The sequence below is a fragment of the Apus apus genome, chromosome 10 (genome assembly GCF_020740795.1).
Source record: "Apus apus isolate bApuApu2 chromosome 10, bApuApu2.pri.cur, whole genome shotgun sequence".
NCBI lineage: Eukaryota > Metazoa > Chordata > Aves > Apodiformes > Apodidae > Apus > Apus apus.
The window spans coordinates 18822774-18834921 of record NC_067291.1 but is presented as its reverse complement, the minus strand read 5'-3'; the positions used below and the strand labels follow the sequence as shown (position 1 = coordinate 18834921).

Sequence of the window (12148 nt, the reverse complement as noted above, 5' to 3'; positions counted from 1 at the left end):
TTGGTGTAGGTACAAAGGACACTTGAAGACCAGCCACTCCAGCAGACGTGGCCCCAGACCATGGAGGAAACAGCGTGTCTCCTCCCTGGTGTAGATGCTGGAAGAGTGGCAGATATTTGATTCCAGAATCAGGGCTAAAGCATGTGTAGGGTACAAAAAGGATGGTCTTCTGGTTGCCAGGAGGCTGCCAGAACATGGAGGAATGACCATAATACCCCCAAGTGTTTTTCACCCTGAGTGCAGGCAGGAGACACTTTCCTGGTTTGAGGCCAGAGACCCTGACCCATCAAAGCTGGGTGGCAAACCTCCTTACGGCAGTTTCCAGACTGCTCCAATGGAACAAAGCAGCCCCCAAAGCTGTGCCTCCCATCCCCTTCAGCAGACCGTGTTGGCAGTTGTCCCATTGGAGCACCCTGATGCCACCCCACCATTTACAACACCATCTTTGATGTTCTTCTCTGAAACTGAGACAGGCTGATGTCTCTCGTGCCTGCTAATGGCTGTTTCAATGCCCCTGAGACACAACTGCACGTCCTCCCTGAAGGAGGGGGTGTACAGTCCATAGATGATGGGGTCAGTGCACGTGTGCAGCAAGCCAAAGAGAAAGAAGCTGTGGTTGACATACTCTGGCATCTTCTGGATCATGGCTGGCTGGAACCAGTACCACAAGCCCAGGAGGTAGTATGGGGTCCAGCATATGATGAAGGTGGCAACAATCACTATGGTCATCTTGAGAGTCTTCATGCGGGCCTTGGAGATGTGGTCATTTTGACTTCTCATCAAACCTGTCAGGGAGAGTCAAAAGAACAGCTGGAGCTGGGAGAAAACCAGAACATAACCATCCATGGCTGTGTTTCTGCCAGAGAGTGAAGAGCACACATCTTGTCTCTGGTCTATGGCCCACAGGATGCAGAAGACACAAAAGAGGGGTGTGAAGGAGTCTCTGTCTAGCCTCTCAGTTGGGTTACCCCTTCAAAGGGAGTTGACAGAGATCCAACAACACTCCAGGCTGGAGCAGGGCCAATTATAGAGTCAAGGGCTGGGACCTGCTTACCTTTGTTGATCTTCAGCTGCTTACTGATCTCCCAAACAATCCGGATGTAGCAAACGATCATGACACTCAGGGGGGTGATGTAGAGGGTGGTGAAGGTGAACATGTTGTAGACAGTTTCCTCCCAGTGCGCTCGGAAGCTCCCATGAGTAACACACTGGGTGAAGTTCCCTCCTGGAACTGTGCGCAGGTGGAAGAGGAAAAGCTGAAAGGGACAATCAAAAACTCAGAGGCTTTGGAACAGGGCACCATGTCCTGTAGGTGCTGCTGGCTGTGCATGGAAACACCTCCCTACCCCTGTTGGACTGGGAGAGGTGGTGTGCCCCTCATGACAAGAAGGGCACCGAGGTGCTGGAGAGTGTCCAGAGAAGGGCAACAGAGCTGGGAAAGGGTCTGGAGCACAAGTGTCACAAGGAGCAGGCAAGAGAACTGGGGGTGCTCAGTCTGGAGAAAAGGAGTCTGAGGGGAGACCATCTCACACTCCACAACTGCCTGGAAGGAGGCTGTAGAGAGGGAGGGTCAGTTTCTTCTCCCAGGTAACAACTGATAGGACAAGAGGAAATGGCTTCAAGCTGCCATGGGGAGGTTTAGATTGGATATTGGGAACAATTTCTTCCCCAAAAGGGCTGTCAGGCCCTGGCACAGGCTGCCCAGGATGGTGATGGAGTCCCCATCCCTGGAGGGATTTAAAAGCTGTGTAGATGTGGTGCTGAGGGCCATGGTTTACTGGTGGCCTTGGCCAAGCTGGGTTAATGACTGGACCTGATGATCTCAGAAGTCTTTTCGAACCAAAATGATTCCATGATTCTCCAAAACTACCCCAGCCTGGGCAATCCCCATGGGGAGGACACGAAGCCCTTACCTGTGGCAAAGCCAGGAGCAGGCTGCCAGCCCAGGCAGCACGGAGGAGCAGCCCGTTGCGGCGGCGAGCGCGGGAGAAGGGACGGAGCACGGCCGCCTGCCGGTCCAGGCTGATGACCACCAGCACCAGGGCAGCCGCGTACATGGCGAAGAGCTTGAGGAAGTTGAGGACCTTGCAGGAGATGTCCCCTCCGTACCACTGCACCGTCACGTTCCACGCCGCGTCCAGGGGCATCACCACCAGCGTCACCAGCAGGTCGGCCAGTGCCAGGCTGAGGATCAGCGGCCGCACGTGGGATTTCCTCCTCTTCTTCAGCAGGCTGCCCAGCACGGCCGCGTTGCTGCCCGCCGCCAGCAGGAAGAAGACAGCTGTGACCACCACACGGACCCTCGCTGCTGGGGTGAACTGGGGCTCAACCCAGTGCTCAGGGCAGCTGGGGGCTGAGGTGTTGGTGTCCCCATCGCTGGTGGGGTGGCCGGGAGCTGTGGGGAGCTGCTTGTCACTCATTCCCTGCCAAAACGCAAGAGGCAAAGTGAACCCTCTCTCTGGGGCTGTCTTGTCTGCTGCAGCTTTGATAGGAGACGTGGGGAGATGGTGGGATCTGCAACAGAGGCACCTGCAGGAACCTGCCAGGCCTGTCCCTGCTTGTCCCCTCCTGGCCAGGGTGACACTGCCCAGCTGCCCTGCCCTCCTTGGCTCACCCCTGCTGTAGCTGCAGCCGTTGCTCACACATGTATTTTTAGCTCTTTGTGAAGCAGTTGAGCAGCTGGGAAGCAGGAGCAGTGGCCAGGACCGTGGGGACAAGCTGCTGCCTGCCAGTGCCTGGCCAGGAACTGGTCACAGCAGAGCTGGCTGAGCCTGTGCTGGGGCAGCTGTGCTGGGTGAAGGACTAGTCCTTCCAAAGGGGCTTTGCCAGCAGAGCTCAGCTCTTTACAAACCCCACAGAACTTCCCATTAATGTTCAACCTTCATGGTCCACCTCCACCTCCAGCACTGGCTCTGGGTCCATGGGTGTGAGCACCCAAGGGTGGCTGGGAGGGGAGAAAGGGGATCCCATGTTGACCAGGGACTGGCAGTGGCTTTTCGGAGAGGACCGTGGTGACATTTAGGAGCCTGGACCTTCCCAGGACCCTGGTAACACCTCCATCCCTTCAACTTTGGGAAGCAGGAGGGGGTGAAAGCAGGAACAGACCCACACTGGGGGTGATAAGCAGTGCGGGGTCCCCTACGGCTTTAATTTAAATTGATTTAATTGCCCTTTTTCCCTGAACACAACCAGCTTGGGGACAACTCACATTTCAAGGGCAAAAATTTCCGGCTTTTGGGGACACAGGAGCTGCTAACATACCCAGCTGGGTGCAGGGTGGGTCTCTGCCTAGTTCAAGCACCTTCTGGTTTGCTGATACCAAAATAAAGTGTCCGCCCACCTTCGCCCAAAGAAATGAGCAGCAGAGATCAAATCTCTCCCCCCAGCTCTGTCGGATGGAGATGCTGAGACCTTGCAGCCAGCTGCCCTCCTCCAGCCCCACTGCCCGCACCCCAAGCCCCTGCATTATGAGCCCCTTTCCCCACCTCCCTCCCCAAATGCCCACCCACCAAGCAAGCAGAGAAAAAGCAATTTAAAAGTAACTGGTTTTCTGGGGGGAACAAGGCAAAACCCATGTCCAGGTCTGGATTAGTCCCTGCTGATGGGAACATACCTGGCACACGCATGCCCTAAGGCCAAGAGAAGATGCTCCCTGTCTTTTCCCACGGGTCTCCCGCTGCGGCGGCACCAAGTCAGGATGTTCCAGCGCGTCTTTGCATCACATCCCTGCAACAAACCCCTGGAAGCAGCAAAATCTTCCCTCGCCAGAGTCCAAGCCAGGAGCTGTTTTCAGCACAGGCTTCTGCAGGCATCTGGAGACAGCAACGCTGCTGCAAACATCCCCTGTGCTGGCAAACCAGAAGTAGAGGTGAGTACCCAGGGGCAGACCCTGCTCCGGTGTTTCACCCCCGGGTAGGGGCTGGCACCCCTGCCCTCGTGGGCTTAACGAGCTGCTTGATTTCAGGCTTAATGAGCAGGCAGCAGGGATGATGACACAGCAGCCGTATTGCAAGAAATGGCCCGAATTCAAGATGTTGTGGCCAAATGTGGCCCCATCAGGGGTAAGTGCCAACACTCCCTGCATCGGTTTTCTATAAATACAGGAGAAATGAGTTAATTATCCCTGGAGTTAGTGATGAACATCCCGTTGCTCAGACAACCAGGAGACTCACAGCACACACACCCCCACCCCCGCCCCCCTCCAGTGATGCTCCTGGACCACACAGGTCTGTGGGAGCATCAAGGATGAATGCAGCTATATGCCTGGACTGGAAATGCAGCAAAAAGGGAATTAATAGGGAAAAACTTGGGTCATTTTGCCATTTTAATGACTATACCCTTTCCTCTGCGCTCTATAAGTTCCCATCTTGGTGTTTTTTTTTTTAACTTCCAGGAGTATAATGCAGTGAGAGCTCCATGGGTGGCACAAAACCCTGGGAGGGACAAAGAAGCTCCCAGGAGCTTAAAAAATCCAATGGGCAATTCAAGGCCAGAAGGGAACCCGAGGACACTCTGCTTCTTCAGCCCAGAAAGTAAAAGAGCTGCAGGGATGACAGAGGGCCAGCCCCAAGCCCTGCTCCCAGGGGCATCATGGTGATGCTAATGACATGCAAATAGACCTTATCTCCTCATCTATTAAATTCAGAAGTACCCCATGTACAGGGGGATGGCAGGTCCCAGCCTGGCAGTGGTGCCTCTGTGTTGTTCCCCAAGAGGAGGAGGCTGCTCTGCTTGCAGGAGTGCAAAAAAGGAGGATTTTTCCCCCTTGTGGGTTTAAGGATCAAACTGAGTGGCAGAGAGACCAGATCCCAAGACCCAGGAGACTCTGCAGGTGCTGGACCACATCAGCCCTTGAGGCATCACTGTCCATCCAAGACCCCTAAACCCTCTACCATTGCCCACCAGTGGAAGGTGCCACAGAAAAAAGCCTGGTCCCTGGGGGTAAAAAAGCACAGCAACCACAAAGAAGTTGGGTGGAAGCTCCTTCCTTCCAGCAGCCACCTCCTTGCGTTCCACTCCTGCTTAAAGCCGGGATTAATTCTGCCCCACATGATCCTTATTTTTCCTTTCATTTAGCTCCTTGCACCTGCAAGAAAGCAATTAAATAGCAAGTCAGGAATGTATTCCCTGTTTGTCCTCCCTCCCGCCTGGCTGCCTTTTTGTTTAGAAATGTCCTGTCCATCCCCGACTGTGTGATGCAAGAGAGGGACAGGATTTTTCCCGGGAACTGTAAGCCTTGCTCATGCCACAACAAAGCCTTTGCTCCCTGCTCAGAGAGGATTTTTTTAGCATGCCATCACACAAAAATGTCCTGGACATGCATTAGCAATAAGTCTTATTTTAAGGGTGGGGTCCCTTATTAAAAGGACTATTTTTCTCCAGCATTTGCACAGTAACCCCCTTGTGTTTTCTCTTTTTTTTTGTCTTTTTTTGCTCCTCTCCTCAAAAGGTCAGCTTGGATGTTGTCTGCTCAGCAGCCTTCAGCTGAATCCCTCAACACTGGTTTAACCACCAGAGGTGTTTTGGTCCCTGGGATTAGGAAGCAACACTGGCAGGTAGGTCTTGTTTCCATACAACCTAGCTCAGCTCTTCCCAAAATCCTTTCCTTTTGGGACGCTGCCCCAGTAAATCCTGGGAGCTGCAGCCTGGTGCTGGGCCACAGGGAGCTAGAGCATCTTCAGGCTCCCCAAAACAGGACTTTTCTCCCCAAATCCATACAGATCATCCCAGGAAAAACAGAAAGCAGAAACCACAACAGGTAGCACAGCTCCCAGTGGCAATTGCTGGCATGAGCAGCCCTTCAGCAGAAGTACAAGCAGTGTGTTTTTCCATCAGACATCCCACAGAAGTGGGAATCTCCTGCAGGGAAAGCAGCACAGGATATAATTTCCACTAACCTAGTGCAGATGCAGGCAGGGAGCCTGCTGATGTTTAGCCTAATAAATCACCACCGGGGTCTTGGCTTCATCAAAAAGAGAAAACAACTTGTCTTTTCACCTCTGAGAAAAACTCCTGCTGCTGGGCATTACAGGGGGGTAATGATGGCTCTTCCGGCAGCAGCCCCCACTGCCCCCAGCACCGTCACCATTGGTGCTTCTCTCCAAAAATTCCCCTTTGCTCAGAAAAAAACTTAAGATTTCAGAATTTTTAATGCTTTGGTTTGTTGTGTTTTGTGTTATTGTTGTTTTTTTTTTTCCTCTCCAATTCTTCTTCTCCTTGTCCAAGCTTTAAATTGTCTCAGGAGCAACTCGTCCAAGGAAATTTTTGTCTCATACTGGACTTGAAACAGAAAGTCTAGTCAGGGACATCTGACATGCAGTGTTTTTGTGAGTAAATACCAGTGTCCATGAAGTCACTTCCCGGGGTTAGAAATGAGCTCACCTCTGGAACGGCTTCTCTTCTTACCCAAAGTTCACAAGTCAAGCAGTTGTGCAGCTCCCAGTTTTCATCCTTCTCATTAAAAAAACTAGCACGGGGGCCACGTGTGGTGCTGCTCACTGAGGACAGAGCCCAGGCATCGGCTGTGGCCGAGCATCACCCTGAATCCCCCCAAAAATTTTTGCAGCAAAAGGCAGAGGAACAAAACTCAGCGGTCACCAGGGATAAAGCAGCGTCTCGTTCTGCCCTGACCGCTCTGCTGAGCCTGCCAAGAGAGACCATAATTGCTGTCCCTTGCTGGGATAATCTGGGTCATCCCGTCCCCCTCCTGAAAGTCCTTGTTTCAAACAGAGGAAGGGATCTTTCCTGCCCACCAAGCTCAATATTTTGGCAAACTGTGTCTGTGGGATGTTTCTTGGTGAAATAATGTGCTGCTTCTGGTTCAGCTCCGTATAATCAGAGACTTGCTGGAGCCCTTGCTGCAAAGTCCTTCTCTGGGGCTCATCAGACTGAGATGCTGAGAAAAATGTGCTCTCAGTGCTCAAACCTGCTGCATTTCCCATGTTTGAACACCCTGGCTGGTGCTTCTGGGGTTGCTGAGTCCAGCACATCATGCTGGATGTTGAAGTCACAGGCCCAGCTGGGATGGGTACAAGGACAAGGACCCCACTGGCAAGGGAGCCCAAACACCCAGAGCATCATTCCCAGAGGTTCCCCAAGTGTCCATTTTTCCACATAGAGCAGCAACTCTTGGCATCTTTCCTCCATCTTTTACCAGGATATCTCGACCAGAACCAGACCTTCCTTCTCCCTCTCTGAATAGAGAAGAGCAAAAGGTGAATTGAACTCTCTAGACCCAACCCTGAGGCCATGCTCCAGAAAACGTGGTGGGTTTTGTGCCAAGCCACATCCTCTCACTGCCAAGTGATAAAACCTGGGTTGTGCATTCATGGCTGTTACACCCATGGTTCATCTTTCCCACAGCAGCTTCCCTTCCTCGACCAGGAAAACCCAGCTGAGGGGATTTATTTGGGAAATCTCCTCCAGGACTCTGGTCCCATAATGTTTCTGTCTCCAGCAAATGAGGAAAAGCAGCCATGGGGTCCATGGAGGGACTGTGGGTCCCCTTCAGCTCTGGTACACACTGACCTGGCCAGCGCTTTCACTGCCCTCACTTGATATTTTTCTTGAAATGGAAGAAATTATGAAATCCCAATATTTTCATTGTGACTAACCCGTGGAAGCAAACAATTTTGCCCTTGTTTTCAGATGGCTTTTAGTTGCTCTCCTTGTCTTTGCCTTTCATGCCCTCTTTTATCCTCAGCTTTATTTTTTCACTCCCTGGAGGACCTGCCCATGGCGTTGCTCCAAACATCAAACATCCTCCTTTGTCCACGCTCCCAAATTGGATTGTGTGCCCCAAGGCCACATTTCAACACTCCTTTTGGATGTTCCTTCCCAAACATGGGCCAGATTCAAGGGTTGGTTTCCTCCATTTCACTAGGGCAGAGAGGAGATGTGAGGAAAGCTTCGCCTGGAGCACTACCTGGGGTTTGCAGGAGTGAGAACCAAGGAAAACCTCCTCCAGCTCCTCTTTTCTCTGTGCTTGGTATCTCTTAGCAGTTTCCCAGGCTTAAAAACACCCTTGAGTGAGCTTTTGGTAGGGACATGCCTGCTTTTAAGGAAGGATCAGTGGCTTGGTGGGAAGAGATGCCATTAATGCCAAATTAAACAAGCCAGAGGAATAAAATTTCTGCTCCCCCATCCTGTTTTTATCCTCCTGCAAGAAACTTGCTCTGAGCCAGGTCCTGGGACTGTGGGATGCAGGTGTCTCTCAGGATGCGCATCGGTGCTGACATCTCCCCCCAACTGGATTTGGGTTCCCAGGGAGGTGTTTCTGGGAGTCAGCGCTGGATCCGATGCCAGGAGCGTTGTGCTGAGTTCCACACGGGAAGGGCTTCTTTCCCGTGCCACCTTCCCAACCTGCTCCTGGCTGTTTTCATCTCAGCTGGACCAAGCCACTGGCACTGGGCAGTTGCCAGCCCTGCCCTTCCCTTCAGCCCCACCAAATTCCCCTGCCTGGGCTGCCAACACACGCGGATTTACCCTCCAGTGAAAACTGATAATGCCACGACCACCCTAAGGGGAATCCAGGCAGCACTGGAGTCAGCTTGACAGAGACTAACACTTCCGAGCATGGCCTCAGTGCAATGCATGAGGTCATGAGATATTCTACAGCTCCAGCCACCCCCTTGTCCAGGGGCGCTCCAGGAAGGGGATACATTTCCCTGCCCCCCTTTGCTAGTGCAGATGCTTGGCAAACTCTTTCAGAGCCAAAACTCAGAGGTGCGTCAGCCCCGATTACCCCAGCCCAGGCTCAGCTCCGTGTTGCCCAGTACAATAATTAATCTGAAATAAATTAATGCCTGGTTCAATGCCTGGCTCCATCCCTTCCATGTTTTCTGCCCATCCCAAGTAGAAGCTCATCCACACGCTAAAAAGCGCCTTTTAACCTGCTGCTCTGCTTTTATGGCCATCACTATCATTTCTGGCCTGGCTTACACATCCTACACCTCTCCCACGTCCTGCCACTGCCACCCTTGTGGAGCAGGAGGGAGACAGACCATGGAAGACCCAAGCCCTCCCCTGCATGCTCAGGGGTCAGGCAGGATTTTGGTGTTTTTTAGGAAAAACTGGCTGGTGCTTTGCTGGTATACATCAGCTGCCAACCTGCCCGCCTCCACCTGCTTTATAGTAAGAAAATCAAGGAGGAAAAGGCACAAATGAGAGCAGGGACCACCAGCCCATGGGAGGGAGGCACAGCCTGGAGTGCATCCAAGCCCAAAGCTAAAACCCGTAAATAAGAGCAATAAATTAAGGATTTCTTCAGGAGCCATTAATTGCCCAGAGCCAACATGTACTTTGACACAGGATGGTCTTTGTCCACCAAAGCCTGTCTGGAGCTAAAGCAAACAGTGGGTTGGAGCTCTGCTCCTGCTCTTCCTCCACCATTTAAATGTCCCCATTGAGGCACTGCCCTGGCTCCGACCTGGCCACGTCCCCATCGCACCCGTTCGCATCCTGCAACCACGTTCCCGTCACCGATCCCAGGTTGTGCAATAATCCTGCCACCAGCCCACATCTGCCAGCGGGATGTTCCTGGCAATTTGGTGCTGTACTGGTACATGACACTGGGATGCTGCCCTGCATCACGTCCCCAGGGAGTGATGGGACGTGCCTTCCTCATGGGGGGCTTGAAAAGAATCGCCTCCAGCTCACAGAGGGTTTTAGCGGAGCCACAATACTGACCTTAATTTCCCTGGCTCAGCAATGTAATTAAAAAGGGATTTGCTATTGAGACACTTGTGGTGCTCTCACAGAGCATCTCCTGCCTCTGCTCTTCCAAGCTGTGATGGAGAAGGACAGATGGCAGGGACGGAGATGGCATTCAGAAGGGAAACCTCAGAGGGACCCTTCGGTGCTCTGGGATATCCCAGTGATCAGCAAACCCCTCTCCAGGTGACAAGGGTCTGGCTGCAGGGCTGTATGTGGGCAGCAGGGATGCAGGTACCAGTCCCTGGGCACTCAGGTAACAGCCATGCCCTGTAAAAGCACCAAAAAAAGCCTTTTCCTTAGTGTCACCAAACAGGGGACACTCCCCATTTTACACATGGGCGAAGGGTCAGTCATGTTGTGCTGGTGTCAGCAGGCATTTGGGGGTTCACCCCACGGCCAGACCCCACAAGCAGTACAGTCACAACCTCTTGCCCTCCCCCAGCTCCTGGCTCTTTCAGCCCTTCAGAAAAAGCCTTCCCAACCTCCAGAGCTAAAATTAATCTTTCCCAGGCTCTTGGCTTTCATGTCACCCCCCTCTGCAGTGCTTTTTGCATCTGTTTCATAAATGCTGTACATGGAGCTCAGCCCCCCTGAGCCACAGTTGAGATTTTAGCTCCTAAGGGGGAAAAGATCCACTTGCTCCTTTTCTCCCAGCCACAGCCTGTAAATCCTCATCCGCACAATAAAAACAAAGTCCAGTAGTTAATTTTTTGGGCTCTTTTCCACAGCTTTTAGGCAGCTGGAGTGCAATTTTACGCTGATGAAGCGATGGAGAAGGGCTTAAGTGAAACAATATTGCGGTGGCTACGAGGTTTGCTGGTGGTTCAGTGCTCAGAGTGAACCCCAGGGACCAGCCACATCTCCAAGTTCTCTTACAAACCATGGAAATCGCCAGTCCGGCTCCTGGGATAGCAAAACAGGATTTAAAAAACAACATTAGCCACTCCTGGAGCATGGCTGGAGAAGTGTCAGGAGCCAAGGGCTTAATGAAATCCCAGCTCCCAACTCGCCCTCCTAAACCACACAAACTTCCCCAAAGTGTTTGGGATGGAATAAAGTCATCAATCATGTTATTTTAACTCCCATCTTCGTAAACAGAAGCCAGCCCAGAAACATGCAGCAGGGGAAAATAACTGTCAGCTCCCTCCGGTGGAAAGAAGGGGGTGCAGGGAGGAAGGATGGGGCAGCCAGCGAGGAACTGAGTATGGCCTTGGCTTCAAAGAGCATTTCATGGAGACCAAAGGGCATTTAATGGACCCCAAAGGGTATTTAATGGAGTCCACAGCTCCTAAATCCCACATGCAGCCTGGAGAGCAGCCCCACCACCCCGCTGCCCTCCCAGCATGGTGCCGTCATCTTTAGGTGACAGTCACTCTGCTGATGCCATACTGGAAAGGGTGGGAGGCACAGACAGCCAGGATGAGTGTCACTAGCCTGTTTTCCCCTGGATTTATTAAATGGACATGAGAAGGGTGATGGAGATAACCATGGAGGCACATGGAGAGAAAGGTGCTGTTGAACCATCAGTTATCACAGTTCTCTTATGCTGTGCCATCCTTGGTGCTGGCTTGGGGCGAGCATTAAGCATGGCAGTGTTCACATGAATATATGATGGCCTTGTAATTACACATCAGTGATGAAAACAATGGAAAAATCCCAGGAGAGCTGGGCAAGTCACAGGGGGATTAATCTGGGAGGGGAATGCATCTGTGGAGCCATGGCTCTGCTGCTGCCTTGGACAGCTGAACCTGCAGGCAGAAAGACAAGAGCGGTTTGATCTGGCTGGCATCCTTCTCCACTGGCCAAGCGTGCTACAGTGGCTGCCTGGGCAGGAGGCAGCACCTGCCTTGTCCCCTCTACCCCACAGGTCAGAGCACTGTCCACCTTCTGCAGACAGAAAGCAGCCAAGCATCTCTCGGAGATGCTCAGCACTGGAAACATCTGGGGCTCTGCTCATGCTGCTCCATCCAACATCAGCCACATGCTGGAGCTGCAGCGAGGAATGGCAAAGCCAAGAGGGATTGTGCAACCAGATTGTTCCAGAGACTTGGTTTTTGCATGAACTCACATGTCCTAGACCTGCTCCTGAAGCTACACAGATTTCTCGAGCTGGTCCTGCAGCATCCATGCTGGGGAGGAGATACCTCTTCTAAGGAGGCTGTAAAATCCTGAGCAGAAACACCTGTGGCTGTTCTGGCCTGGAGCTAACACCTGGCTTCCATAACATAAAGAGAAAAATATTTTCCCCATTGCAGATAAATGTTTTTCTTTACCCTGCAGTGCGACCCATGGAAATCAGTGCCAGCACATGCCAAGCAGCCAGTGGGACCAGCTGAGCATCGGTGCTATGTCAAGTACAGCCCAGCTGTGGTGCCATCCAGGGAAGATTAATTCCTTGCTCTCAGACTTAGCACCTTTCCCACACCTTGTCCTC

At 52.4% G+C, this 12148-nt stretch overlaps 2 protein-coding genes across 2 annotated transcripts in view; one reads left to right on the top strand and one right to left on the bottom strand.

The window, feature by feature from the left end:
* Positions 1-12148, top strand: part of IGDCC4 (immunoglobulin superfamily DCC subclass member 4) — a 263733-nt gene that overhangs the window by 235435 nt on the left and 16150 nt on the right. The window lies entirely within an intron of this gene.
* On the bottom strand, positions 207-4055 carry LOC127388901 (gonadotropin-releasing hormone II receptor-like). The gene is made up of 4 exons (XM_051628878.1): positions 3614-4055; positions 1914-2423; positions 1055-1256; positions 207-785 (listed from the first exon to the last, which is right to left on the bottom strand). Exons 2-4 carry the CDS (start codon positions 2418-2420, stop codon positions 376-378), a joined length of 1119 nt encoding a protein of 372 aa, XP_051484838.1. The 5' UTR covers positions 2421-2423; positions 3614-4055; the 3' UTR covers positions 207-375.

Bases quoted from the DNA above. Each gene is read 5' to 3' on its own strand.
- LOC127388901 (XM_051628878.1), bottom strand. From the start codon at position 2,420: ATGAGTGACAAGCAGCTCCCCACAGCTCCCGGCCACCCCACCAGCGAT. The intron at 1,257-1,913 runs GTAAGGGCTTCG...TGTCCCTTTCAG, and splicing joins TGCTCCTGGCTTTGCCACAG to CTTTTCCTCTTCCACCTGCG. The intron at 786-1,054 runs GTAAGCAGGTCC...TCTCCCTGACAG, and splicing joins GCAGCTGAAGATCAACAAAG to GTTTGATGAGAAGTCAAAAT.